Source organism: Capra hircus, chromosome 12 (genome assembly GCF_001704415.2).
Source record: "Capra hircus breed San Clemente chromosome 12, ASM170441v1, whole genome shotgun sequence".
Lineage (NCBI taxonomy): Eukaryota > Metazoa > Chordata > Mammalia > Artiodactyla > Bovidae > Capra > Capra hircus.
The window spans coordinates 40,200,273-40,225,070 of NC_030819.1; the positions used below are offsets into that span (position 1 = coordinate 40,200,273).

Sequence of the window (24,798 nt, forward strand, 5' to 3'; positions counted from 1 at the left end):
TCCTAAGAATGTTGTCATCTGCATATCTGAAGTTATTGGTATTTCTCCTGGCAATCTTGATTCCAGCTTGTGCTTCATCCAGTCCAGTGTTTCTCATGATGTCCTCTGCATATAAGTTAAATAAGTGTGGTGACAATATACAGACTTGACATACTCCTTTCCCAATTTGGAACCAGTCTCTTGTTCCATATCGGGCTCTAAATGTTGCTTCTTGACCTGCATACGGATTTCTCAGGAGGCAGGTAAGGTGGTCTGATATTCCTATCTCTTAAAGAATTTTCCACAGTTTGTTGTGATCCACACAGTCAAAGGCTTTGGCATAGTCAATAAGGCAGAAGTAGATGTTTTTCTGTAACTCTCTTGCTTTTTCCATTATCCAACAGATGTTGGCAGTTTGATCTCTGGTTCCTCTGCCTTTTCTAAATACAGCTTGAACATCTGGCAGTTCATGGCTCATGTACTGTTGAAACATGGCTTGGAGAATTTTGAACATTATGTGCAAATGAATATATTCAGACAGAAAAAAGATAAACTATTAATACATGCAACAACCTGAATGAATCTAAGAAACATTTTGTTGTGTAAAAAAGGCAGACATGAAAAATTAGGTACTGTATGAGCTAATTTTTGTGAAATCTAGAACCAGCCAAACCTTTCTGGTGATAGAACTCAGAAAGCAGTTGCTTATGGGGATGGGAGAAATAGGTTTGAAAGGGGCATGGGAATCTTTCTTGGTTATGGAAATTGTTGAGAGCTTGACAAAACTCATTAAACTGAACACATAATAAGTTCATAGTTTGAAGCTGTTTTAAGTTTAACTTAAAGGTGAATGGTAAAAAGGAAGATTTATAATCTCAGTTGCTTTTAAATTATAATTAGAAGATGGGCAGTAACTTTTAGCATCCAGATGTGGGTTCTTCATTCTTTTAAATCATACATGTGCTTGTTTCTTAGAAATTTAGGTCATTTGTCTGAAATGTGACCAATAGAATGTAGACTACTTAGAAGCATGACTTGTTTGATTTATTTAGCTTGGAAAAAAATTTCTGATAATTGTGTTCATTTTTCACGTTGAGACATAGATTTTAAAAATATGCATTGCAACTATAAAGAGTAGACTTTAGTTGACTTTTTTTTTTTCCTTTTCGTTATGATATTCTTTGACCTGGCAAATTCTTTGTTGTAAAGTTTCTTGTGTCTATTTTTTATTCTACAGAATACATACTGAGAAACAGTTTTATGTTTAGATTTTGGAAGAGGGCTTGGCTATTCTTGAGGGTTATTTTCTTTTTATTTGTATGATCCTCAAGAATGAAGCCTTAGTGTAACTGTCGAAGATGATTATTGACAATGTGTAGGACTGAAAAAAGCATATGAGACAAGTGATGTTCAATCTTGGATATATGTTAAAATCACCTGGAGAGTCCTAAAAAATATTGGTTTCTGGGCCCCACAGCAGATGCAGGGTAAATGCACCCACCAGGGGTACTAAAAGAACCAATTTATACCCTCATATTTCTGGAGTCTAGAAGTCTGAAAGCAAGGTGTCAGCAGTACCATGCTTCCTCTGAGATTCTGGGTAGAATCCTTCCTTGAGTCTCCAAAGATCCTGATGGTGGCTAGCAAGCTTTGGCAATCTTTGGTTTGCAGCTGCAGAGGTCACATCTCTACCTCATCTTCACATGATGCTTTTCCTTCTTCAAGTTTTCTCTCTTTCACATTTTCCCCATATTTTTACAATGTCTTCTTGTGAAGACATCTGTCATGTTCGATGGAGAAGCCATGCTATTTTAGTATGGCCTCACTGCAATTAATTTCATCTGCAAAGACCCTGTTTCCAAATACTCACATTCATAAGTATCCATAGGTCAGGACTTCAGTCATTCTGAGGGGACACAATTCAACTCATGTAAGCCAGAATCTCAGGGAGTAAAGCCCAGGCATATGCATGTTGAGGAACTGCCCAGGTGATTCTAATGGAAAGTAGAATTGCAAACCATCACTGGGTTAAATGAACTTTTGAGATTGAAGAGAGGCAGTACTCTTTCTCTGTTAGGACAAAGCCTTAAGCTTGTCTGTTTTCTATATTACATTAGCCTTTGATATTTTGAAAATAGCTTCCTATAGGCTGATTTCATTCTAGAACATCTTCTGGTTTCACAGTCTGCTTTTATGTCATATTTGCATTTTTGCACTCTAATCAGGAATAATTTGCTTATTATTTATTATGTATCATGTATCAGTTGACTTGTAGACTTCCAAATATTTATGAATTCTTGAAAAGTCTTTTTCAAGGACAGTGTATGTTCATATCTGAAGGTGTAAATATCTCTTTGCTCAAAGAAGCAAATGTTAACAAATGAGTATTTTATTTATTAATCTGTAAGTCCATTTATAATAGCTCAGTGGAGACAGTTATACAACAGATTGGGCTGGCCAAAAAGTTCGTTTGGGTTTTTCAGTAAGATGCAACAGAAAAATCTGAATGAACTTTTTGGCCAACACAATAGTTGCACATTGGTCTCATTGGGAAGGTGCCAGGCTTGGGTAAGATATGGAATGGGACCTGAGTGTGAACATAGGACAGGATCAGGAAATATAATACCACGTTTCCCTGGGATACACCTAATACATTATTCATTAATTTTCAGTAATATACTTGTGGGTTGCATTGATGCTAGGAGTCTGAAAATTACCAGAATCAAAATTATTCAAATGTTAAGTAATAATAGATTTCCATGGTCCCTTAAAATGTGACTGCCCAAGTATATCCAGAGAAGTCCCATAATGAAATAGCTGTTAACAGCTCCTCTGGTATGATTTTGATGATGTCACTATGATAATTTGTGTGTTAAATGATCCTAGACACTTGCTGAATCAATAGACTCTATGTATTAGGTTTTTTTGTAATGATAATTGTCTAGAATTAAAACTTGCTTTGTTCTGTTAATTCTTTGTTGTCTAATGGTTCTAAACTGGATGTCTTTTTTGACCTCTATTTTTATCCAAAGAGGGGATTTACATTTGTCATTACTACAGTGGTGTTCACCTATTTTCTTTCTATTTTTTCTTACTTAGACTTATAGTTGTTGCTGGTGAGGAAGGAAAAGATAGGTAGTTTGGGATGAACATATACACAGTGCTTGCTATATTTAGAATGGATAACCAGTGAGAACTTACTGTAGGGAACTCTGCTCAATGTTATGTGGCAGCCTTAATGGGAGGGGGATTTGGAGAAGGATAGTACGTGTATATGTATGGCTGAATCCTTTTGTTATTCACCTGAAACTATCATAACATTGCTCTTCAGCTATATCTCAATATAGAATAAAAGTTTAAAAACATTTAAAAAATAAATAAAATGTGTCTTTTAATCCAGTTAAATGTTGATGGAAAAATGTGTTGTCTTCACATTTCTGTAGCATTAAGAAAAACCAACATTCCTTAAGCAAGGGTCCAATGTATTTACCTCTTTTCTTCCCCCCCCATCCTCCCCTGGTGGTATAGGAGCGTGTTCCCGACAGCCCGTCACCTGCCCCCTCCCTGGAGGAGGGCCGAAGGCCTGGCAGCCACCCGTCATCACACCGCAGCAGCAGTGTGTCCAGCTCTCCAGCCCGGACTGAGAGCTCCTCGGACAGAATTCGTAGGTGTCATTCTTCCACTTGTCACCATTTTAAGCTTTATTAGGTGCAGCTGGCTTTTCTAATCAAAATACCCTCATTCTGAAGAGATCTCAGATGTATCATGTTCTGAACCTCTGTAGCAGTAGCCATCCCTCAAAATTATGTTTCCCTGTTTGCAATAGCATGAGGTATGGTAGTACATTAACAATTCTGATATAAACTCCCTCTTTTTGATGTCACACATAAAGATTTGAGCTTTGAAACAGTTAGAGAAAGTAAGTAACCTTGTAGATTACTTCTGAAGTAAACGCCTCCAACTCTCAAATATCTAGTATCCAAATATACTGTGTACGAATTATTCCTCTTCATTCCTTCAATTCCATCCTTGCCAGTTTTTAAAAATTTACAATTTTTAAACTTCATCCTTGCATTGACAAAGAGGGATAAAAGAAATAGATTCAAAATAACTGTTTTGAGAAAAACACATTTCATAATCATTCAGATGATCAATAGATTGAAGAGTTTGAAATTGATCAAATTTAGGATTTGAATTAGTAACAGTCAGTAATGCATATGATTTTCACATATTATTATTATAAAATTCTAAAAAGTAGCTTCATACTTTATTTTGTGATCACATTTTCAGATATTTAATCCTTGTCCTCATGATCAAGAAATTTAAAGTAAAGTTGTGGGTTATTGTTAATTGCTCAGTCATGCCTGACTCGGCAAACCCATGTACTGTAGCCTGCCAGGGTCCTCTGTCCATTGGATTCTCCAGGCAAAAATACTGGAGTGGGTTGCCATGCCCTTCTCCAAATTATTTTACATATTTTTAAAATGAATTTTTTTCAGTGAAAGTAAGGTTTTATGGAACGACTTTTCTTCAAAATTTTTCACAAAACCAAGATTTTCATGGGCAATTTATTAAGAAATATATTGATTGGATTGAGATCATAAGGGTATTTGGTCTCCTGCTTTATCCTGTCAGTAGTGACAGATTACTCTTAATAATTCAAGAAAGAAATTGTTTTAAATCATTCCACCATTTAATAGATATTAATGGGCAGTTTTATTTTTAAATTTGAGTTCAAAATCCAATTTTTAAAGACGTACTTTGATATCTCTTAAACTTAGGGTTTGTCTACTAGGCTGTGTGTGTGCATGTTCAGTTGCTTCAGTCATTTCCAACACTTTGTGACCCCATGGATCGTAGCCCTTCAGGATACTCTGTCTATGAAAACTGCAGTGGGTGGCCACTTCCTCTTCCAGGGAATCTTCCCAATCCAGGGATCAACTTCACGTCTATTGCATCTCCTGCATTGCAGGCGAATTCTTTACCTCTGAGCCACTGGGGAAGCCCATTGACTAGAATAGAATATGAATATTGAATTTCAGTGCTATTTCAGTTCCTTAACTTGTTGAAAACTCTATTTGCCCTTTCATGCCTCTAAAACTATTCTAAATTAGATTTTAAATTTATAGACTTAGAGTGTTCTAGCTTTAAGACTGTAGTTTTTGCAGTTACAGAAGGTTATTTTTGCAGTTACAGAAGGCTCAGGAGAGGATGTGTTACATTAGATAAAGCCTGAATAGTTCATTGGTAGTGGTTATAGTGGTATGACCACTCAAAAGTATTCTAGACATTTAAAAATGTACCTATTTTATGAGATAAATAGAGGATAAAATAGTTTCATTTTCAATATATTTCTGCTTGTTCTTAAGAATTATCATAGTTATCAGTCCTCATGTTGTTCAACTTGGATCATAATTTTAAAGTTAGACCATGATATTTTATTTATTTCTGATTCCAAAAGAGTTTAAATAGGTTATTTGAATATTGTGTATTATGGTGTTTTATTCTTTTATCTTTTGTTTCGGGCTTGACAGCTGTCCATCAGAATGGGTTGTCCATGAACCAGATGTTGATGGGTTTGTCACCAAACGTACTCCCTGGGCCCAAAGAGGGAGATTTGGCTGGTCATGACATGGGACATGAGTCGAAAAGGATGCATATTGAAAAAGGTAATATATGATTATGAGGTCTGTTTTTCCTGCTCGACATATGAACTAGGTTTTAATCACAGAATAAGTATATTTCTAAATTACATTAGAAGATGGTATAGAAATGTTTTAAAAGCCTATAATACTAGCATTAAGTAAAAATTAAGTCTACTCAACAAAAAAAGAAATATGAATGAAGAGCTGCTGTGATTCTCTTAAACAACAGGTAAGTGTTCATTTATTTCCCAGTACATTTAGAAAAAGATTTTTTTTTGTTTTAACTGTTATCTCTTAGTTCCTGAAGGTCTACAGTTTGGCTTCCTCCATGTCTTCAGGGTCTATAGTCCTTTTACTTAGCGTATTAGAGCAAGGACGATATACAAAGGATTACTATGAGTATTTTTTGGAATAAAAGAGATGGTCATTTGGTCAACCAAGAAATATAGTGAAGATTATAAACAATGTACCAGTATTGTTGTTCAGTCACTAAGTTGTATCTGACTCTTTGTGACCCCTTGGGATGCAGCATTCCAGGCCTCTGTATCTCCCAGACTTTTCCCAAGTTCATGTCCATTGAGTCGGTGATGCCATCCAACCATATCATGCTCTGCTGCCCTCTTCTCCTCCTGCCTTCATTCATTCCCAGCATCATGGTCTTTTCCAATGGGCTAGTCAGTCCAGTCAGTTCAGTCACTCAGTCGTGTCCGACTCCTTGCGACCCCATGAATCGCAGCACGCCAGGCCTCCCTGTCCATCACCAACTCCCAGAGTTCACTCAGACTCATGTCCATTGAGTTGGTGATGCCATCCAGCCAGCTCATCCTCTGTCGTCCTCTTCCCCTCCTGCCCCCAATCCCTCCATCAGAGTCTTTTCCAATGAGTCAACTCTTCACATGAGGTGGCCAAAGTACTTGAGTTTAGCATCATTCCTTCCAAAGAAATCCCAGGGCTGATCTTCAGAATGGACTGGTTGGATCTCCTTGCAGTCCAAGAGACTCTCAAGAGTCTTCGCCAACACCACAGTTCAAAAGCATCCATTCTTCAAGCGCTCAGCTTTCTTCACAGTCCAACTCTCACATCCATACATGACCACTGGAAAAACCATAGCCTTGACTAGACGGACCTTAGTTGGCAAAGTAATGTCTCTGCTTTTCAATATGCTATGTAGTAGCTGCTTCTAAATTGCATGCAACAAATAAGCCCAGATAGTGCAAAGCTATGAACATTTTCTATTTATATTTGATTTGTACCAGCATGACTTGTTTCCATAGGCAAACATTTGTCTTTTCATGCCCTACTTCATGAAATACTTTCAAGATGAATTGAAATATTATTTTAACATGCATGTTGAAAATTTATGCTGTTGGATGCAAATTCATGTTTTCGAATGGTAAATTTAAATTAGGACAACTGGAGCCTTGCCATATCTTTATCATCTTAATTTAATACTTTCAAATTTTAATAATAACATAGACTGTATACTTTGATATCTTTTTTGATATGACTATCAAATAATCAGTGTTATGGAATGGATTACTTCTTTGGAAAAAATTTATTACTCAAAAGGCACGATTAATTGGATATCAAAAAGGAAAATGAATACAATTGGACATTTAAATAACAGAAAGAAATGTTAAGGACTAAGGACTAAGTTAAGGTGGGAAACCTTTTTTCCTCAGAAATAATTACTCACCAAAAGTAAAAATGCTTACACAACCTTGTTTTTCTTTTCCACATGAATACAGTTCACCTGAAACCTCAGGAAGAAAGAATATTTACATAAATTAACTTATCTGTATTATGCAATTAATGATAAAATGGTAATCTTTACTAGGTTCTAATATGTCAAAATGTAGGCATTATTGAGAGCAGCATTAAGACAATTTCTAATAATTTTGAAATTCACTACCAAGTATTATCACTAAGCTGAGTGGAATATATACAGGTACATAAGTGGGTCAGATTGTCTCTAAATGTCTAATTCTAATCTTTCTGTGAGTTCTTCTTCAACAATGAAGAAAAATGTTATATAGAATGCATCACGTATATTTTGACATGTGTTTTATATTTAATGAAAAAATGATTTGTGAAAATCTACAGTAATAAATTTTTCATAGAGGATTTAAGTTTTAAGTAAGAATGTTTAAATATAAAAATCCATTACTAGGGTTAAGCAGCTATTCTCCACTAATGTCTTGCGGTAGAATGAAACCCTACAGAAAAAGTTTTTAGTGACTCTTTTCACAGTTTTCTCATAGATGCTACATAGCTAGTTTCACTTAAAATGCATGAGAGATGTTTTATAGTATCCAGTAGATATCAGTATATTAGTGATTAATTCCCTTGCAGAATCTTGGTGAAGCAAGTATGGGAGTGAAATGTAAAAGCTCAGAGGTGGTAGGTAAGAGACCACTAAAGGCATGATCAACAATGTGACTGAAACAATGAGCCCCCCTGGAATTTTTGGTGGGGAGCTTTCTACAAATCTCATGTTTCAAGTTGAGTTGAACTACCCTTTTTTGAAATGGCTTCTTTTTTCAGAATTCATGAGTTGTATCTGCCTATCTGTTCACCATCTGTCTATATACCTATCATCTATTTGTTATTATTATTATAATTTGCCATTATAGAGCCTTTCCTGAGATACAAGACTAGATTTTTATAGGGATCCTATTGCTGGTTTTCCTGTGTGCCTGTCCCTTAAATTTTCATTACATTTGCCTTGTTATTCGGAAGTTCTTTTTTCGTTGGTCTGCTTCCAGTACTACATTGTAAATTCCAAGGAGTCATGTGTGTACTGCATTTCCTTGAAAAGGACTAGACAGTCCATTATGTGAATGCATATTTACCTGAGCTGAATTGCTAAAAGATTCTAAGAGATGGTGAAGGTAAGTTAAAATAACTGTGAAGATGAAAGGCAAAAGGTGGAATTATGGAACCCTTAGAACATACATGTGTATGAAATAGTAGCATATTCTGGCTATGAATATACACAAAAACTTTTTCTATATCACTATGATCTTATCACATGTTAAGTTTTTAAATTGTTTTGCTCTCAGAATAAAGACCTTGGTATAACCCAGCAGTCTTTCAATATCTGAATGCATATTTTATTTTTTAAAAGTACATTTTATTTTAATATTTGCCCTGGGAATGTGAAGCTCCCATTAAATTTTTAATTTCAAATATAATTATGGGGTCATGGACATTGTAATAGACATTGATACTCTTATAGTAAGAGTTTTATTATATGATGCTCATCTTTTGTATGTATCTCATCTCTTCTATTTTTCAGCATACTGAATTATTAGTAAATATTCATAGGCTTTCTAGATTGATAGGGCCTACTAAATTAAAAATTGTTTTTTTTTCATGACTACATTCATCATGTGCCTTGTACTCGCCCTGTAACTTTCTTAGTACACATATCTGTATTAAAACAAGTGACTTCATTTAGAGACATTTGTAGAGAAATTAATTATATGCTTGTGTCATTTTAGGCTTGGACTTCTTAAATGAAATTTGCTGCTCACCACTTTAAATCATCCAAAAGATAATAATTCTTAAAAAAACATTGATGTTAAAAATAGATACCAAAATTAATTTGGGTGCTGAGAATCATCATGGTCTAAAATCTTAATCATCAGTAACTTTTAAGCATTTTTATATCATCTAAATATTAAAAAGTTGCTGACTTTATTCAACTAGACAGAATATTTGTCACCATTAGTCGAAGGATCAGTGGCTATACAGGCATTAAAATTCAAAGTAATAAGTGCTGAGTAGACTCTCCCCTTAGTTTTTAAAATAAAAACACTCTAAAGGGTTTTTGAATCCAGGAAGAGTTTAATTAGAATACATTCAAAATATAAATATGAAAAAACAAGTTAGTGTATCAAAAAGTAATAGACATACGTTATTTCAGTGATCCTAAAGGTTAGGAGAAATGATTTTAATAGTATGAACTTTGATTAAAATTAGGGGTTTATCAAAGATATGTCCTGAGGATATCTTCGACACGGCTGGTAGCCTCATAAACAGTTTTATGTCTTCTAACTTTTCCAAACATATTCCAAGTTCTCTAGACCTTCTGGATTTTAAAAAAACATTGCTGATTTTTGCCCTCAGTCTAAAATTCGTGAAGTAGATAGGACTAATTGGCATCACTGACTCGATGGACGTGAGTCTGAGTGAACGCCGGGAGTTGGTGATGGATAGGGAGGCCTGGCGTGCTGCGATTCATGGGGTCGCAAAGAGTTGGACATGACTGAGCGACTGAACTGAACTGAGTTGATATTTTCATTTTTTTTAAATTGAAGTATAGTTGTTTTACAATGTTGTGTTAGTTTCTGGTGTATGACAAAGAAATTCTGCTTTATATATGTGAAACAATGAAAGAGTTACATATATATATAATATATTTCTCAGATACTTTCCACTATAGATTTTTATAAAATACTGAATATAGTTTCCTGTGCTATATAGTAGGACCTTGTTGCTTATCTATTTCATATAAAATAGTGTATATCTGTTATTCCCCCAATCCTGATTTATCCCTCCCCCAACCTTTTCCCTTTTAGTAACCATAAGTTTGTTTTCTATGGTCTGTGAGTCTGTTTCTGCTTTTTAAATACATTCATTAGTATCATGGTTTTTTAAATCCACATATAAGTGACAGATCATAAGATATTTATCTTTTTGTCTGGCTTACTTCACTTAATATGATCTCTAAGTCCATCCATGTTCTACAAATGATATTATTTCACTCTTTTTATGATTGAATAATATTCCATTGTAAGGGCTTCCCTGGTGGCTCAGGGGTAAAGAATCTGCCAGCTAATTCTGGGTTTGATCCCTGGGTCAGGAAGATCCCTTGGAGGAGAAAATGGAAACCCATTGCAGTATTCTTGCCTGAAAAAAAATCCCATGGACAAAGGAGCCTGGTTGGCTACAGTCCACGGGGTCCCAAAGAGTCAGACATGACTGAGCGCTAAACAACAACTGATATCCCATTGTATATATGTACCACATCTTTATCCAGTCCTCTGTTGATGGGCATCTAGGTTGCTTCCATATCTTGGCTATTGTAATAGTGCTGTTATGAGCAACAGGTTTATGCATCTTTTCAAGTGAATTTGTTTCTGAATATATGCCCAGGGCATTGAAATTATATAACCAGGCTCTCTGTTTCTTTATGCTGCATCTCTCTCTTTATTCCCCCCAAATCTGTCACTGGTGCTGATTTTCAGTGATAACTCTCATGAATAATTTGTTCCCTGGTTTATCAAATTGTTTGAATTGTTATTTCCAAAACATTTTTGAGCATGCTTCATACCATGCATATAATTCCCTATGCACATTTTTATTATTTTGAAATCTATCTGTTTTCCAAAAAGTAAATGTATGCTACACATTAGATACTTTATGCTACAGTATTAGCTGTTTTTTCCCCAATTATAGAAAAAGTGCTCCAGAACTCTTGGCCTGGAAAATCCCATGGATGGAGGAGCCTGGTGGGCTGCAGTCCATGGGGTCGCAGAGTCAGACACGACTGAGCAACTTCACTTTAACTTTTCGCTTTCATCCATTGGTGGGTAATGGCAACCCACTCCAGTGTTCTTGCCTGGAGAATCCCAGGGACAGCAGAGCCTGGTGGGCTGCCATCTATGGGGTCGCACAGAGTCGGACACGATTGAAGCAACTTAGCAGCCACTTAGCAGCAGCATAGAAAAAGTGAGCACATATAATTGGAAGTAAGTACTGAATACTACATTAGTGTATTTCAGTCTTGGATTAAATAAACCAAAATGATATAATCAATAAGTAAATATTTACTGCATGTCAGATATGTGAAATGAACCATATAAAATACAAAATCTCCCTTTCTTTTTTCTCTTTCTGCTACAATTTCACAAAATATTTATTCATATATATTCTAATTTTCCCTATAATTGAGGCTTTTCCCTTTATTTGTTTTCAAAAAAAAATATGAAAACTTTCTTTCATTAGTGTACTCAGTCACTCAGTCTTGTCAGGCTCTTTGCGACCCCAGTGACATCTGCCATTTTAGAAGCAGGAATAATTGAAGATGAAGCCGGAAACACAGGGGATTTGCTTCAGGCCATAAAACATTTCTTTTGTCACATATTCTTTTGTTGTGTATTCTTCATGGGTGGTGTTCAAGATTTCTAATGCTTAACAGGCTTGTTTGGAAGGTTCTCATTCTGATATTCTGAATTTGAAGACAGAGCATCAGAGGCAATGAAGTAGTTAATGCAAACTGGCCATATTGAAATATCCTCTTATTAATGTTGTATTCTTAGCATCCAACCTTGTGGACCATTTTCCTCTACAACATCTATTTTAAATAACTACCATCACTTTTCTCCTGTTTGTGGAAGTTAATTTTTTGAAATATATTTCCTTTTGCACATTTTTCATTACTTAAAAATTCTAATTTTTGGATTATCTTCAAAAATGACTTTCTATTTTGAATTCTAGGTTGACATTATACAAATTAATTTATAGTAAATATCACACACATATATGAAAAATCTGAACCCAGTAGTATTTCGTCTGACTGTATAGATCTGCATGGAGTGAAAAGCCCTTTTCTTTGGAAATTTCCATATTTTGGTAATGTTATGTGGGCCACTTGTAAAATTAACTACTTCAGTGTTACCTAGAGTAAAATTTACACTTTCAAGGAATTTATTATTGCATAATTAATATGAACTTTACTAAAAGAAATAGGATTTATTGATGATGAAGATGTCAGTTGTTACTCCAGGACATCCATAACTTAAGGGTTTAGGTAACTTTTTTGGATACTTAGAAAGTTGAAGTACATTACTATTTGCAGATAATTTTCATGAATTAGTTGCCAAAGCAATCAATTAGAGAGTATTAATATTTATTTTTGAATATATTATAAATAATAATTACATTTATAATAATTTTACTTACTAGAGTAGCTTTGCTTTTACTTGGTCAGATGAAATGTTTTTTCCCCGTGGAGAAAACAGAATAGACTATTAATTACTCCACTTACTCAGCTTTATTTTTTTGAGCTCTTTTGATAGGGACAAAGTGACTCACTTCCTCACTATTTAAGAAATATTTTTATGTAGTCATGCCAATAGCTAATATTTTTATAGCATTAAAAGTGAGATAGAGAGTAAGTGACTAGTAGATTGTTATTGTTTTTGTTTAGTTACGAAGTCGTGTCCCACTCTTTTGTGACCCTGTGGACTGTATGTAGCCGGCCAGGTTCCTCTGTCCATGGGATTTCTCCCCGACAAGAATACTGGAGTGGATTGTCATTTCCTTCTCCAGGGGATCTCCCCAAAACAGAGATCAAACCTGCATCTCCTGCATTGGCAGGTGGATTCTTTACCCCTGAGCCACCAGGGAACCCCAAATTAACATGTTAGTTCCACCTGTAAATCTGCTTCATGTAATTAATTATTTATGGTTATTATAAATGACTATTTTATTTCCTTCATTTAAAGTATTTTTGGTTTAATGAATCAACTATTTCTAATTTTGCAATTTATTTGCATATTGTCTAAGCCATGATTTTTATTTCTTCTATTTTCAATTTGAAATTTTACATAATCTGCTGTGGAAATGATCCAAAGGGAATGTGCACATTTTTCTATATGTTTATTTGAGAATTAGCTCCAAAATGAAACTTCATTTTGGAAATATTGACTTATATCTGATATTTTTAGTGGAGCTGAAACAATCTTTCTTTTGTACATTTTTATTTTGTAAGTGGACAAGTGTATCTGTTTCTAAAAGAATTACAAAACACCGTCCTTCCTTCGCTGAGTAGGCATATTTATAAATGTACAAAAATTAGGTCATTACAAGTTCAATGACTCAGAGAGCTTTTTTATCAAAATTAATAGCAAAATATAAATGTGAGTTTCTGCAGATAAACTTAGTGTGATGTTATTTTGTAGAACAAAACAGGAAAATATGTACAATCTCATATGTTTCAACCTAGTACTTTGGAACATTTTCCTATTCTGAAATATAAAGTAGAACCTTTTCTTAAGAGCTTAATAAAAAAAGGAAAATATAATGTTTAAAATTTATTTTCATTCTTGCCTAATATTCAGCATCTGCTTTTACTGAAACTTTTATGTGCGTATGTGTGCCCTTGCACTTGTGCCAACACACAGGGCTTTCTTTTCATTTGATAGATGAGGGACTGATACTGCTTTGAATGCTATGTTATGGGTTAAGAAGCAAGAGTAATAGCCCCCTTGTCTCTTGTGCTTGAAGCAGTTTGAATTCCTTCATCAACTTGATGGAATGATTTAACACATCATTCAGCCCTGTTTGCAGGACCGGTAAGATGACAGTAAAGCTCAGGTAAATTCTAGAGATACTGGAACTAATTTGGAGAAGTATATATAGCACATTAGATGAAAGGTCAATAAGGAACTCATGGGTATTATGTTTAAATGCATAAAAACCTGATAGTATTTTGAACATATTTTAAAAGAAATATTGCCCACCTATTCTGGAGAACTGGGTATGATGCTTTCCTCTGACTTTTCCTTATCTATTACCATTTATTCTTGTGCCTTTTGGCAAATATCCCTAGAAATTTATGTGATAACATCAGCATATCAAAATCTGTTTTGTTCCTGTAGAAGCCATGTTTTAAACTTTCCTTAATTTTTTTTTACATTATCATTGTTGTTAGTGTCTTATGCTACAGTTTCAGAATATTAAACAAGTACAATTGTTTTAACTACTGTGAAATTGACAGATGAAGCTGAAAACCAAAAGCACCTTTCATGGGATTTTAAACACTATTTTCCTCCATATGCCATCCCAATTATTATTTAGATATTACATTCCTAATTTACTGTTAAGGTTGATTAGAATTCAAGCCTCTCAAAAGCATGCAGCAAAGGTCTTGGGCTGTGGAAAACATTTTTATAAAATAATCCATTAATGCAGAGGAGTGCAACTAAATTAGTTAGCAATTTGCTGAGCATGAATTAATGAACAGAGCTTCTTCCAGCTCCCAGAGTTGTAATTTTCATAATAACCTCAGACCTTTATTTGGCAGGTTGTTTAGTTTTTTCGTTTGAAGGTTTTCATTAGTCTAATGAGGACTGTGCAAGGGCGAGCAGTCAGCACAATTTACATGGGGAAGCTATCATAATAAATGAAGCAATTTGAATAACACGCAAGGGTTTATGCAACAAGATAAGAAGAGATTGTAGAGTGAGATTTAGAGGTAACCAATACATTAGACCAACTAATAACTGAAGTAATCCCAATAAAAGGCTTAAGTGAAAGGAATAAAATTAATGATATATACAAAGTTGTAATGATATGATACATGATTCATTAGATTAATAAAATAAGTATTCAATTGTTTTTAGTGCTTTTCGTCTAAGCTTTGTTTGTATCAGGCATTTTAATTAGGATTGTTCACTGGATCACTTTGCTTAGTTAACTTTTAGACTGTAGCTGAGGTTTTAATGATATTTTCTCTTTCTTATTTAATCTTTATAGCCTTGATAGTTCATTGAATTAATTATATGCAGTATATTGTGTATGGAAATGCTTTTTAAAAGTAATTGCATATAGCTCTACCTAAGTGGTGATTAAACTTTAAGTATGAATGCACAGTATGCATTTCTCAATTTAAAAAAAAACTGTTTCCTTCTTCTACTCTAAGTTGATGAAGTACCTTGATAAGTAGTTGATAAAGGTTGTGATAAATCTTGTAGTTCATACAAGATTGCAATGAATTTTTTATTTTAATTTTTAAATATTATTTAATTGCTAATTTCCCAGAGTAAGCAAAGCCAATCTTAAGAGACATTATTGGAAATTATTGAGTGTAAATGTCTTTAAGATACAAGATAGAAATAAGTCTTAAAAATATGCAAAGTTTGATCTTTTTCACATGTATTTCTACTGAAAAGTAAATTTTTGTTCAGATTGGCTTGAGGGTTAAAGCTTTTATGCAAGTAATTCAATCTGAATGTTCAACCTCCTTTCTTAAGAGAGGAAGAAAGAGTTGATAGGATTTTTTTTTTAAATTTCATAGCAAGTGACATAAAATTAGAAAGTAGGTCTCATGTTTGATACGTGGAGCCAAATTGCTGTAAGACTAAGTAAAATGAAAATTTTAACATCATTGTGTATCACCTTTATGAGGTTACACCTTGAGAGAATTCCTTAAGTATCTGTGATAACTGGCCCAAATCAGTGGACTTTCATGAACTGTTTGCCATTCTGTTCTCTTCTTCTAACTTTGGAAGTCCTGGCATTCATATCTCTCTTGATTTCAAATTATAAGTGTCTCCCTATAAATAAATTATGGTTTATCCTTCTCTTATTTGTGAACATGTTGAAAGAGGGTTGCATGCATGTTAAGTTGCCTCAGTTGTGTCCAACTCTTTGCGACCTTATGGATTGTAGCCCACCAGGCTTCTCTATCCATGAGATTCTCCAGGCAAGAATACTGGAGTGGGTTGCCATGCCCGCCTCTAGGGATGGAACCCACATATCTTATGTCCCCTGCATTGGCAGGTAGGTTCTTTACCACTAGTGCCACCTCAGTTCAGTTCAGTTCACTCACTCAGTTGTGTCCTGCTCTGCGACCCCATGGACTGCAGCACACCAGGCTTCCCTGTCCATCACCAGCTCCACAGAGCTTGTTCAAACTCATGTCCATCAAGTTGGTGATGCCATCCAATCATCTCATCCTTCTCCTCCTGCCTTCAATCTTTCCCAGCAGCAGGGTCTTTTCCAATGCGTCAATTCTTCGCATCGGGTGGGCAGAGTAATGGGGCTTCAGCTTCAGCATCAGTCCTTCTAATGAGTAGTTTGATTTCCTTTAGGATTGACTGGTTTGATCTCCTTGCAGTCCAAGGGACTCTCATTCCAATGCCACTTGGGAAGTCCTAAAAGAGGATTAGGCTACATTTAAAAATTAATGATTGCTCTATATCTCAAAGTTGTAATTATATTTATCTTGAAGGTTTAGCCTTTGAAAAGGGCAAAATTGAATTCTTCATACACTATATTTTGCTAATTTTTTTAAGTAATATTTACTTATAGAAAATAAAATTTCTCTCTTCCTTTTTTCCTTCCTTCTTTTTGCATTTGAAGTATATGAATACAGATTTAAATGTAATAAAGCTATATATCTTGATATTGTCTTTGTATTAATTATATACTCAGGATTTTTTAAATATTTGAGGTCGCTAGAGAAGCATATAAACGTATATAATTATTTGAGTTGTTCTCTATCAATTTTCTCTAATATTGCTATATATATTGCTATATATATTGCTATATTTTAAATTGTTATTTATGAATATTATTTATTGCTGTCTATTCTATCATGACAAAAACTAATCTAAGGGTGTTGTGAGAAAAGTTTGAGTTCACAGAGCAATTGCATATTCGTCTAAGAAACAATTCCTAGTGGAAGCTCTCACACAGAGATAAAATGCACAGTGTGAGAATTGTACCTCTGTGTATCCAAGTTTAGGTTAAAGGTATAAACTTTGTATATTATATAACATCCTTGGCCTTAGCCTTTGGTTTTTCATCTGTGAAAATGGACAAGTAGTACCTAAAAAAAAAATCACAATATTTTATTTGGAGAATTAAGTGCTCAGTTTATATGATGCATTGTGTATATGTTAAGTCTTGTTAAGAAAGAGACTGTGCTTAGGAACAGAATTCAGGGTGTGATTGGAGAGGATAGTGCAGTAATCCGAGGCTGAGTAGAAGCCACACTGTCACATTTTGGCACTCTATCTGACCTGTTTACTGGAACATCCAGTACACTGATTCATCCGGAGGACACGTACATGTCTTGAAGTCACAAAGATCAGAGAGCAAGGTAGAAAGCGTGAATAGTGCATCTGGAGCAGACTATAGCTATCGTAAGTCACTGCACTTCAAGTTCAGTGAACACGAGTTTGGACCTGTTATTTACAACCAGATCTTCACTGTCTGTCACTATGGCTGTTGCCCTGTAATGTGTTCAATAAAGAGGTGAGAGATTTATCTGACCAATTGTCATGTGTTGTAAGTGATAACACAAAAAAGATGATCACGATTCCAAGAAATATTTGTGGAAGAATATGGGATGGTTTTGCAATTGTAATCTTGTACTTTTAAATCAATCACTGTAAATAGTGTCTTAGCAATACTCTAAGAAAAGTAGCATTGATTAAAAAAAAAAGAAAGAAAGAAAACAATTTTCTGTTTTTCTTCATTTGTTCATTTATTCAGCAAACAATCCTCATTACCTGCTATGTGGCAGGCACACTGTTGCTAAAAATTCAGAGGTGAATTTTAACTGAAGGACATGAGACATTGTTTTGTCTTTTAAAGACATACTAATGAGAAGCTTTTGAATAAAATTGATGATACTGAGTCACAAAACTATACATAGTAGTTATTAAAAAATGTCATACTTCTTATTTGCCTAAATTGAAAATGCTATTAAAAAATGGCTTTATGTCTTACGGCTTTGTTTTTTCTTTCCATTTTATTGGCCATGATGATTACCCAGGAGGGTTTTCATTCCACCTCCCCTACAGTCATGCAATAGATATAGTTTTAAATCTGTAACTAGACTGAGGATAGTAATAGACACTAGTGTGCATTGCTTTTACTGGTAACTATGAGAGAATCCAAGGGACAGAGGAGCCTAGTGGGCTGCCGTCTATGGGGTCGCACAGAGTCAGACATGACTGAAGTGACTTAGCAGCAGCAGCAGCACAAAACTTTAGGGAACAGATATGCTGTAAGCGACTACTGTGTTAAAGGTTGTTGTCATGGTCTCTCTCACGACAAGGGAGAAGATACGGCACTTCTTGGGGATCTTTAACAGAAATAGTCCATTTAAACCTAGATCTAAGGATGGAATTCGTTTCTGAGTTTTGCTATTATTTATAGACAGGATGGAAAATTAGACATGACTTACATCATAAATTAAGTCTTACAGTCAATGAAGAGATTTTTGGAGACAAATCAGTATTTTCTCACCTTATGTTGTCCAAAATAAAATCCAAATCCAGGCAGGTTGGCAATTTAAGGATAGTGTAAGTCTTTACCTTGTAAGATTTAAATTATACATTCTAGGCATCACTTAGAAAACTGTAACAGAGGTATCTGCTCAAGAATTTTGGTTCCCTTGTCTACTGAGAGAGAAATCAGGAAGTTATATCTCTGTACCTGGAAAGAAAAACATTATGCACGTCAAGTTTTCTTTTCTTTTTTTTTTCCTGTGGTTTTCCTTTAAACTGCCTGTTATTTGTTCCTGAAGTTTTTTTTTTTTTTAATTTGTTTTGTTTTAATCTAAGTATTATGAATTTTCATCTCATAGCATCTTTACTAGATCCAAATTAAAGACAACACAACATTGGACTATAAATCTATAAAAGACTCCAACTCCAGCTGGGATGCAGCTGATTCCAGTGTCTCCTCCAAACATCATTCAGGGACCAGTGGGCAATAGGATTACATTTTTCTTCTATCGCTTTTGAGTTTCTAATGATGAGCCTAAGTCATTCCAGCCCCAACTTGGTCATAGTCCATGCTGTATTCCAAATTAAATGCAATATTCAAGTTTAGGCAGCAGGTGGAAGGAGAGAGAAGTCTATTCCAGTAATATTGGAGAAAAATGTCCCCCTCTCTCTCTCTCTTTTTTTTTTTACCATTAATTCATATTTCTTCAAAGCCTCCAATCTTTTATTTCATATATATATATATATATTTGATTCCACTGTTGTCTTTTTTCTTCTAAATGCCTTCATAGGTTTGGAATAATATATGCTAATATGTTCTACAATATGTATATTATAGAATATATTATATATATATATATGCGGACATAGTATACAGCATGCTAATTTATGATACAAATAGCTGGGATTATAATGCTCTCAAAATGTCCATTTGTTGTCCAAATTGACCTACTTTTGGTTTCAAATGGCTAAAGCTCTAGGCTTTCTTTTCTAAGGTAGACTGGCTTATGATTGCTTCTTTTTTCCATAGTACAATGAAAAATTGCCTTTTTCACAAGGTCAGTGAGAAATTCAAATTAGTGTTTATACTTTCTCTTTGCAGAAAATGTTGTCTTCTTACATCATTCATACATGAAACACTCATGCATTGTCAATTTTTTCAGGAGTCATGGCAATGGATGGAGAAGAAATGATCCCATTCTCATTGGTTTCAACCAGCCCCCAAAGAGAAATATTTATTTATTAGGAGCTAATTTTAAGAGGCATATATTCAGGATCATGAAAATGACCTCATCAATAGCCAATGTAACCTATCAACACATGTATTTCTTTCTTCCTACCAGTTATTTATGGCTAATAATTTAAGGTCACCACCACCAAATGAAAAAATACATGTGTGAAATTGATTCAGATGATTAAAAATAGGTTATTTTTTCTTTTTGTAACAAAGGGTTTCTCTCTGTAAAATGATGAATTTTTTTATACTTTGTTTCAGTTCAGTTGAGTCGCTCAGTCGCCTCCGACTCTTTGCGACCCCATGAATTGCAGCACTCCAGGCCTCCCTGTCCATCACCAACTCCGTTTACAATATTGCAATTTGTGATGCTGAAAAAAAGAACTAGGCAAAGATCAGTGATTTTGCCATAAATGTCAATATGTTTTTTAAAGGATATTAAGCTAAAGGATATTAAATGTTTAAAAAACCCCATTGAATACTGTAGTAACTCATTGTTAGAACCCACAGAATCAACATCAGTTCAGTTCAGTTCAGTTGCTCAGTCGTGTCTGACTCTTTGCGACCCCATGGACTGCAGCACGCCAGGCCTCCCTGTCCATCACCAACAATTGAAATCAATTGCGAAACAAATTTCACAGTGTATCTTCTTTTAGATAACAAAAATTTAACTTTTAACACTAGGTGAAAATGTTACTGATGTTCCAAGCATAAATGTTATACTTTTACATTGTTTTCATTTAATTTTGGCAGATAACCTCTGTTTAATGATAGCAAATAATTCATATGATATTATCAATAATAATGGAATGAAAAATGTTTTAAATAAACTAAAATACATAAATTGTCATATATAGGATGTTTTGCAAATTTAATATGCTTCTTGCAAAGAACAAAGTTAATCTAGATCTTAGTCATTATGCATGTTTTCTTTAATTGATATTTTCCATAATTTACCTTCTTATTGAAGATATTGTCTAGTTCATTTATATAATTTAATATTAAAGTGAGCCATGCCAGTTTTTTAAAAATCAGAGTCATTAAGAGAAATTAAATCAGATGTAGACAAAAGTTTAAGAGCCAATAGAAAGTCATTCCAGGAAACCATAAATATACTTCCTTGAGTAACTGATAGTATCACCCAATGAAGCAATATTTCTTTGCTTAAAATAGTGTTAGCTAGTTAATTCCATGCACCTGATTGCAAAGCATTCTAAAGTGAAATTTCTATTGAACCTTATATATCAGGACTTTTGTAAAATAAAATTGTCAGTGAAGTTCATTATCTACAATACTAACATCATAAATTGTGCACTTATTACATATGAAAATGGGGCCTCCCTGGTAGCTTAGATGGTAAAGAAGCTGCCTGCAATGCAGGAGACATGTGTTTGATCACTGGGTCAGGAAGATCCCCTTGAGAAAGGAATGGCTACATACTCCAGTATTCTTGCCTGGAGAATCCCATGGACAAAGGAGCCTGGAGGGCTGCATTCCATGGGGTCGCAGAGTCAGGCTCAACTGAGCAACTAACACACTCACACTTATGAAGGTATTTATGGAAAAACAAGGTTCAGAACATTATCTTTTCCTACTTCATGAAAAAGTGCTATGAAGTATAATAATTTGTATTTAGTTTAGCAAAACTTAAAGATGTATTAATAGAACATGTATGTGTATAAGGAGAAAGTTTATGAAGTTAATAGATAACTGCCATGTAGATGTTTATTTATGTTGATGATTAATCAATTACTTGAGAAGTACCTCCAATTTTAGTTTAGGATATATTGTAGAACTTGATTATTTAGTTTGCTACATATTATATATTTTATGGTAGAACAAATGCCCTAATTTGTGTGAGTAACATAAATTAAAAAAAATGAAAACCAACAAGTTGCCATAATGTCCATTGTGCTATAAGTTTTAAAAAGGATTTTTATTGTAGCATAAGAATTATGATGTTATACAGAATGAAAGCACCATAAAAACTCTATTTTTTGATAGGTAGTATCAGTTTCATTTATTAATGATAGTTATGGTGATATATGTTTCCATGATAACCCACATATACTATCTGTCCTAAGAATGACATGACCAAAGGCATTTGTAATTATATTTACTTCTGAAAGATTATGGTTTATAGTTAAAACAAAAGAGGCATCCTGTCATTTTCTAAACCTGTTAAATGTGACAGAATCTATTTTTCTGCCAACTTGTGAGGACCAGGCAGTGAGCAAATTTGCTGTGGTCAGCTAAGTGTAACCACTGAGCAGGAAAGTGAATTTAATAATGCATTATTGTTCTTCACTGAAGGTGAACTGTTACAGTGCCTTTGTTATAACCGGCTCTGCCTCTGCTTAGGTTTCCAGATGCTGTGCAGATTACCTGATTAAAATCTCTAATGCATGATAAAATGTACCAGGTATACTTTTATATTAACATAAATGCATCCATTTTAAGGCCATAATACTGAATCTAATTGGAAATATTTTCCTATTATATTGTTTTGTGAGTTCGTGTTACTAATAAGCATTTGCTATATAATATAGAATAAGTGACAGGAAAGTAGGAATTCATAAAGTATGTCTTATAGTATTGGTGATTTCTTGACACTGCAAAGAAAATGATAAGATTTGATAATATACTAATGTTCTTTTAAATCAACTTTATTTTATTTTCTATATTTTAAAACAAACTAAAAAGTAGAAGACTCTTGAAAATAGATTCAATGCTCCTTTAATTACATTTTTAATGCTTTTTCTTTTCCAGTTTTAACTTATTCTGATGCTTTCTTTTTAAGTGCACTGATTAACTGTGGAACTTTCATAACATTTTAGCTCTTGTGGAGTTGAAAAATGCATGGTAGAGAATTAAAGCTTGCTGTAATTTTTCTATTTTGCCCAAGTTTAATTTATTAAAAAATAAAAAATGTGTTAGATAATATTTTTAAATAAGTAGAAAGAGATATGTTTTATTTAGGAAATCAAACTCTAAGGAATATGTGCATATAGAACTTTTATCATTGTACATTCTTATATTGATAGAGGTTCCTATCATTATGATTTTCATAGAGTTCATGAAAATATTGCAAGTTGTAGGTTCCTGTTAGCTAAACATGTTATAGACTCATCATTGAGAATCAAATAGCAAATTTGAAAGTGATTTCTCAGAGATTTTGCTTTTTTCCAGTGAGTCTTTTAAATGTTTCTTGTAATCCATAGCTGAAAGGGTGCACAAAATCTAATCTCTTGTGTGGCTGCTGAACTTTATGGAGGAGAGGCTAAGAAAAGCATTTTTTCTGAATATCAGGAGCACCAATCAATGAATATCACTATGGGCCATAGAACATGCAAGTTCAAAAGACAGGAGTAAACCAGGAGATGACTAAAAAAATAACAGACCCAGTGTGGAAATGTTTCTACTGAACAGTAATGAGAAAATGATTTCCACCATTATTTCCTCTTAACAAATAGAATTCTGTGAATATAGTAGAACCATAACAATTAGTTATATTTGCACTCTGACACATAGATTTTAAATATTTTCATTTTATTCAATAATTACAAAATAAAATAGAATCAACTGTACAGTATTGAGGAAAGAGAAATGAATTATAGTGTGTTGGTAAATATAAATATCTAATTATTTCCTAAAGAAATTTAAACTTTTTAATTACACTGGTAACAATGTTTTTTCCTCCTTTTATTTTATTAAAATTTTTTTGTTACATGTTTCAGATGTGTAGCTTTATAATTCAACATCTGTATACACTACAATGTGATCACCAACCCAAGTCTAGCTATTATCCATTACTGTACAGTTGACTCCTTCACCCACTTTGCTAACTCCCGCCCCACTTCCCCACTGGGAACCACTAATCTGTTCTGTTCTCTCCCTCTCCACTTTTTGTTTTATTTTGTTTGTTGGTTGTTGTTTTTTATTAGTAGTAGTATTTTTAGATTCCACATATGAATGAGATCATAAGGTATTTGTTTTTCTTTGTCTGAGCATCATAACTTGTATGTCCATCAATGTTATTGCAAATGGCTAAGCAGTGTTTCAGTTTGTGGCTGAGTAATATTCCGCTATACATATATACCACACTGTCTTTATCAATTCATCTATTATGAGACAATTAAATAGTTTCCAATTAACTGAAATCTTGTACATGATGCTTCAAAAAACATAGCGATGTACATATCTTTTTAAATTAGTGTGTTCCCATTCTTTGGATAAGTATTCAAAAGTGAAATAGCTGTGTTGTAGGTTTTTTCTTGATTTTTTGAGGAACCTCCATACTATTTTACACAGTGGCTGCATCAATTTACAGTCCCACCAACAGTGTATGAGGATCCCCTTTTTTCCACATCTTGTCCAACCCTACTCTTTTGACAAGGTTAGATTTGTAGTAGTTTGATATCAGGGACCATGAAATCTCTAATAACTTTGTTCTTTTCCCTTAGTATTGTTTTGGCTATTCACAGTCTTTGTTGAATCAGTCAGTTCAGTCACTCAGTCATGTCTAACTCTTTACGATCCCATGGATTGCAGCACGCCAGGCTTCCCTGTCCATCACCAACTGCAGGAGCTTGCTCAAACTCATGTCCATCGAGTTGGTGATGCCATCCAACCATCTCATCTTCTGTTGCCCCTTCTCCTGCCTTCCATCTTTCCCAGCAGCAGGGTCTTTTTCACTGAGTCAGATCTTTGCATCAGGTGACCAAAGTACTGGAGTTTCAGCTTCAGCATCAGTTCTTCCAAGGAATATTCAGGACTGATTTCCTTTAGGATTGACTGATCTGATCTCCCTGCAGTCCAAGGGACTCTCAAGAGTCTTCTCCAACACCACAGTTCAAAAGCATCAATCCTTCAGTGCTCAGCTTTCTTTATAGTCCAACTCTCACATCCA

At 34.2% G+C, this 24,798-nt stretch overlaps 1 protein-coding gene across 2 annotated transcripts in view; it reads left to right on the top strand.

Moving 5' to 3' along the window:
- Nucleotides 1-24,798, top strand: part of DACH1 (dachshund family transcription factor 1) — a 465,438-nt gene that overhangs the window by 331,960 nt on the left and 108,680 nt on the right. For both annotated transcript variants that reach the window (XM_018056516.1, XM_018056515.1), the window contains 2 exons: nucleotides 3,508-3,643; nucleotides 5,514-5,648. In XM_018056516.1, the coding sequence (XP_017912005.1) occupies nucleotides 3,508-3,643; nucleotides 5,514-5,648 (271 nt within the window). The remainder of the gene's footprint in view (nucleotides 1-3,507; nucleotides 3,644-5,513; nucleotides 5,649-24,798) is intronic.